A 6,000-nucleotide genomic window follows, 5' to 3' on the forward strand; every position below is an offset into this window, starting at 1 on the left:
AAGCATACAGTAACTTATAAGTAACAGCGAATTTGACTAAGAGCAGTTAAACCTTATAGTAACTATTTGCTTATATGAGTAAAGTCCAGTAAGAACACGTAGTAAGTATGATAAATGGATGAGAATGATTTCAAATAAGAGCAATTACAGAAAATGTGAGTACAGATACTTACAGTAAAATCAAATACAAGATATGGTAAGTAGTTATTTGTAGTAGTTGAATGCAGCAAGGTATGGAGCAGTTCAGTGCAAGTACAAGCTGATGCAAGTATTGGTACAAATGGGTGCCATATAGTCCAGCATGGTCGAGAGTTGTAATGTTTACAAATGCTGTCTGATAGACAATGGGACCTCATTTACAATGTCTGCATGTACAGTGCTCCCCCTTTATAACAATGTAGTTGGGAGCCATAGTTAAGAGACCGTGCTGTGTGTGTTCTGCCTTATAACAAGAATACTAGTTTCATGGCATGTGGCAAATGGGAGCCATGCCCATACCACTTATAACCTGTTCCACAGTATAAAGGGGGATCACTGTACGTACATATGTCACGCTCTTATTCTACTTATTCAAATGTGATGAAGCATACTAAGGATATACACATAATTGATAAGTATGACAATCTGGGGGTCTAGGGTGGCATTGTCTTACTTCCCCTAGTGTGCTTCGTTAATTATGTTTTTATTTATGCTTAATAAGCTGTAGAGTATGTATCTACACAATCCTGACGGAAGACGTGTTGACAAGCCCTAGTTTTAAAAAGCACTTGTAACCTACAATTGACCTTCTGTACTAATAGATCAATGTTCTCATTCTAACAAGAATAAATCCATACCCCAAGATACATAGTCAGTCTCTACTAATAAATTCACATTCGTCTCAAAGTCAAAGGTGAAGGACAGATGCAATAGTTTGATTTAATGCAAATCATTCTTGGTTTCATACAGGATAATCCAAAATTTAGTGTTTTTTTTTCTTGAGAGTTAATTGTCTGTCTTTTATTGTTACAGTATTACCTAGAAGAACCCCCCACCCACCCACCCACCACATAACAATAGCAAAATGCCTCTTCTATTTTATTGTTGAATTATGCAAAATAGGATTATTAAGTCAGTAACTTACAAAAATACAACCCCTTGGCTTAAACATACCTAAGTAAAGGGTATCCTGATCTGTGGTATCTCAAGAATCGCCCAGGATGGATTGGTCCTTCCTGAGTTTCTGTAAAAAAAACTTAAAGGATGTCTGAGTTCTGCAACATTTAAAATCACTTTTGCGCTGTATGTTTGATAGAGATGTCAAGGTCCAGTAATTTTTATATGCAAGTCTTGTTACAGTATGGACATACAAGTACTTGAATCTACTGCAATTCTAGATGGCATACTTATTCACAAGTTCTGTTTTGTGATAGTACTTTACATCCAGATTCTTTACCGCAAATTATTGAAGTTTTAAAAATTGGTGACTGACCTACTTCTGCATGGTTTTTGGCTTTTGATTTAAGGTTATTTGAGTTTAATAAAACATTTCATGGACAATATGTGATTTATATATGCAGATGATACTTCAGAAAATAGTCCAGGCTTGCTCATTCCTTATTTATGTTCTTTGTGGGGTATGTATATTACTAACATACATTTTCTGGTTAAAGCGGTACACAACTTTTATGGCATGTGGCAAGTGCAGGAGGGGATACAGTACATGATATCGGTACATAAACCATAACTTTGTACAGTACCATTCCAATGAAGACTATAGAGGTTGTTTCACTACATTCTAAACAATGCAGATGTTCCTGGCTAACAGTCGTGCTGTCTTGTCAGGCCTGCTTGTAAACCACTAGACATAATTAAACTGATTCATTTGCAGCTAATTTGGCCTTCTACAAGAATGTGTGTGTTTTTTTTTTTTTTTTCTCCTGGGTGAAAAGTGTGTCTTGAAATCTTCCAGACCCTCCTGCTGACCTGTCGGTCTTCAGTTCTTTTCAGAAAACTGTATTTGAGTTCAGTCTCCAGTTCTTCCCACAGTTCAGTGAGAGTGGGAGAGTGTGTTTGTGGTTCATGTTTAGCCTCTGTTTAGTTTAATGTGTGCATGTTTACAGCTCTCCTCTAAATTTATAGACTGCAGTCACTAACAGACACTTATTCACTTAACAGAGTGCTATCTTAGTTGTTTCACCTATGGGGTTAATGCTCTGTTTTACTGCATTATACAAGGAAGACTATTTCTCAGTTAATGCAAAATAGGGCTGTCAGTTAAGCCTCAAAATAGCAGTAGTATCGATAATTGTACCCCCATATACATTTCGCTCAATTCCCCCCTTGACGTGATGATTTTAATATCGTTGCAGTTAAGTAAAAGCTTGTGCACAACAATTGAATGCGAGGGGTAATTACACCTTGGTAGCGTCAGGACAAAAAAAAAAAACACACACAACAACATTCGCAGCAAGCCTAAAGCAAGTTTAACAAACTACAGCGGTGTTACTAAAATATTTATTCCAAACAGATTACAGTACTTTGGAATGTTATCTGTATAGACCAGACATGCGTTTATGACATGCGTCTTTTTGTTATTGAGTGACAGCTGCAGCATCACACATTACATCTTGTTAATACTGTACCACCTAACCTTCACTATCTGTGAAACACACAATGTGGAAATCCTTGCCTAATAATAATAATAGTAATAATAATAATAATAATAATGGATTTACTTACCACAACATGCATACCTGCTATAGGTCAAGCTGATTGTTACTGAATATTGTTAAAAATTCATTATATAACAGTTCATTTTGAAATGCCAAAGAAGCGCAAACTGTATACAGTCATTTTTCTTCAATGTGCAAAATTCATTTACAGGTTGTTTCCTAGGAATACAAGCCTGTCGCCCTTTTATGGATTCAAGACGGCACGCTTTTTTTTTTTTTTTTTTTTTTTTTTTTTTTACATAGAGTACAAAGAGGGGCTTACTTAGAAAACAGTTTCAAAACTGATTCGCTGGTAGGATGGGACCAGCAAATCAGATGCTAGTTAACACAAGCAGGTAAATAAGAGCGTGCCCACTGCTTGTCTGGCAGAAATACTGTAAATAGCAAGGCAGGGCTTTCAGTGCACTTTCGTTGATATACGTAAATAATGTGATTATTGAATTGATTATCCAGTATTTGTATCGATGTATATAATGCGGACTTGAATCGATCGAAAAATTGATTTCCGATTTAATCGTAGCAGTTCTAATGCAAAAGAGAAATATAAACTGCAGCACCAGTGTACAAGTACAGTACATGGGCATTTTGAAGAAAGGTTTAAAAAATATATATCTCAAATATATTTTTTCAAATACTTTATAAACACAGACATTCCCTCGAATGTATAACATATTATTAAGCACTGTGAAAGTTTCTAAACACACTGCTAAATACAAATGCTAAATTCCTCCTGTTTTCATTTTTTTCTGAAATAATGTCTGCCAAATTTTGCCTGACAATTTAATGGACTCTATAATTCTTGCTCACATCATACAGTAATTATATTTCAACAACGGCAATTTGCAGTAATAGATGTAACTGATATAACAATAGTCTGCAGTTAACATTTCCAGAATGATGCCAAATCTGTGGTAGGCCCACTAAGCTTTTTTTAATGTAATTTTCATAGTTGGTCTTTGACTTCTTTTTGTGTCCCAGAGAGAGCAGGAAAATGCCATGGCTCGTCTGAAGAAGCAGCAGCAGGAGCTTGAGCACATGAGACTTCGGTACCTGGCAGCTGAGGAGAAGGACGTTGTTAAAACAGAGAGGCAGGAACTGGAGGAGATCAGAAATGAACTGAACAGGTACAATCAATGAAAGGCAATCGGTAAAAAAGTTCTTATGTACAGTAATCCGTCGCATATCCGCCCTAACCGCTTATCCGCCACGATCAATCTTTTCAGCTACGTTAGTTTATTATTGAATAGAGAAGATTAGTTCAGAGATTGTAGATCCTACCAAATATTTCATACATTGTGTTGTATGTGTCTGTGCGCTCCCATTGCTGGTAGCGTCACGTGAGCTGTTCAGTGTGTGTGTGTGTCTATATATATGACGTCAAAGTGAAAAGCATTAAAATCTTCCCTACAGTAATAAGGCTTTTTAAAAATAAATTAAGGCAGCACATACTGGTGATTTAGACACCATGACTTTTTGAGCCTGTCTGAGCCTGTAACTTGCAACATGCAAAGCAACAAGTTTAGTTTAACACCATACGTCATAGACTGGTACCAGCCATCGTATTTATGTGTTTATCATTCAGAAGCGTGCTGTACTATGTCATCTACTATACCAAGAATAATAACTTTGTATTCCATAACATCAATCATACAGTCCAATAATATGTTTTTTTAAAAGAGAGAGAGAAAATGTAGGTAAATGTGTTTCAACAGAATTGCCTTCAATTCATTCTTAGTGCAATGCACACAGCTTACGACTAATGGTATCCAAAATTTGCAGCCATGGTGCTGGACTGGTGAAAGAACAGTTAATAATGAATAATCTACAATCAGTCATGCACTAATATTATACTTAACAAACAAGAGGCAGTAATAAAACATTACATTTTAAGTATTTGTTCATCACACAGATGACCATACCATAATAAAAGCTTATTCCTAGCAAAGAATGCATCAAGCTCATGTTGGCCAAGCTTCTGGGTGGTAAATTGTTGCTGCTTTGTTTGTCAGGTTAAAGCAGCAGGAAGACAAAAAACAGTCAAGGGACGAGAGAGATACTGCAACAGGGAGAACAGATGGACACCACATCCAGCTTCTGAACGAAAGCCTGGATGACTATCTAAGCAGGCTAATAGAGGAAAGGGACACACTTCTAAGGACAGGGGTGTATACTCACGAAGACCGTATTATCAGTGAGCTGGATAAGCAAATACGAGAAGCTATTGCAAACCGAAGCAGCAAATAAATAAACTAAATGCTGTTTGACTCTCTGTAATCATCCTGCAGCAGGAAATGTTATATATGTATTATACATTGTAAATACATGAGGGCCAATAGTCTCCCACCCTAACAATTGTGTATATTTAAATAGTGTACATTTTTACTACATTTAATAATGTTATTTTTAATTCTGAAAGTATTTTCAAAAAGCATTTATATTTTAGAAAATGGAAAAAAATGTATATTTTAAAATACTCCACAAATTGAATTGGCAGACTGCAAAGTATTACAATGGAAATTGTGTTGTCTTTTAAAAATAAACCCTGTAACAGTTGCTTGTTTGTAGACCTGTGACTTTGTCATTTTTCAATACACTATATACTGTGTGTACAAAAGTGGCTTATTTTTTTTTTTAACAGGAATTCCAGGTGGTGATTTAGTGTCTTTATTCTGTTTGTGAACAGAAGGGGGGGCCCTAATGTAAAAAATAAAAAAGGCTTTTACAGAATAACATACTTTTCTGGATTAATGTATTTATGTGTTGTGCTGTATAGTATTCTGAAACTGTATTAAATAAGATTTGAGTGTCTGTTGTTTTAAGTCTGTATTTTGTAAATGTACCTGTTTTAGGTGCTTTAAGTAACAACATATTTGACAGTGTAGAAAAACAGGTGCCCTTACACAGTGTATTTAATTGTTTTTTTCTAGTTGGACTAATAAACATTTATATTAATCAAGCACTAAAGGTACAGTGCTATTCAAGGTGTGTTTTTTGGGGGTGGAGGGGTTTGCAATTAACCACAATCCAGCAGGTCAATTTAATCGCATTTCTTTTAATACTGAATTTTATTCCAAGGAGAATATATATGTGTGAGGTTTAAATTGGCACAATGAAGTTTGAGCTTCCAAAAAACGTTTAAAAAAAAAATCAAAAAAAAAATCATAAAACTAATGCCAGAAGATTTAGATTTGTTATTATTTTCTCTGGAGAATCATGCTCAAAGTACTTTAGGAAATAAACATTTGGAGGGCAGTTTTTCTGAAATTAAGCTTGATATTACAGTATA

The 6,000-nt window shown here is 35.3% G+C and overlaps 1 protein-coding gene across 4 annotated transcripts in view; it reads left to right on the plus strand.

Annotated features, from left to right (window-relative positions):
- The window catches only part of LOC117973210 (centrosomal protein of 120 kDa), a 30,446-nt gene extending 24,764 nt beyond the window's left edge, over positions 1 to 5,682 (plus strand). For all 4 annotated transcript variants that reach the window (XM_034924678.2, XM_058992473.1, XM_034924681.2 and 1 more), the window contains 2 exons: positions 3,693 to 3,838; positions 4,724 to 5,682. In XM_034924678.2, coding sequence (XP_034780569.2) covers positions 3,693 to 3,838; positions 4,724 to 4,958 — 381 coding nt within the window. In that variant the 3' untranslated portion in view covers positions 4,959 to 5,682. The remainder of the gene's footprint in view (positions 1 to 3,692; positions 3,839 to 4,723) is intronic.
- The last annotated feature ends 318 nt before the right edge of the window (positions 5,683 to 6,000 follow it).

Source organism: Acipenser ruthenus, chromosome 2, assembly GCF_902713425.1.
Source record: "Acipenser ruthenus chromosome 2, fAciRut3.2 maternal haplotype, whole genome shotgun sequence".
Classification (NCBI taxonomy): Eukaryota; Metazoa; Chordata; class Actinopteri; order Acipenseriformes; family Acipenseridae; genus Acipenser; species Acipenser ruthenus.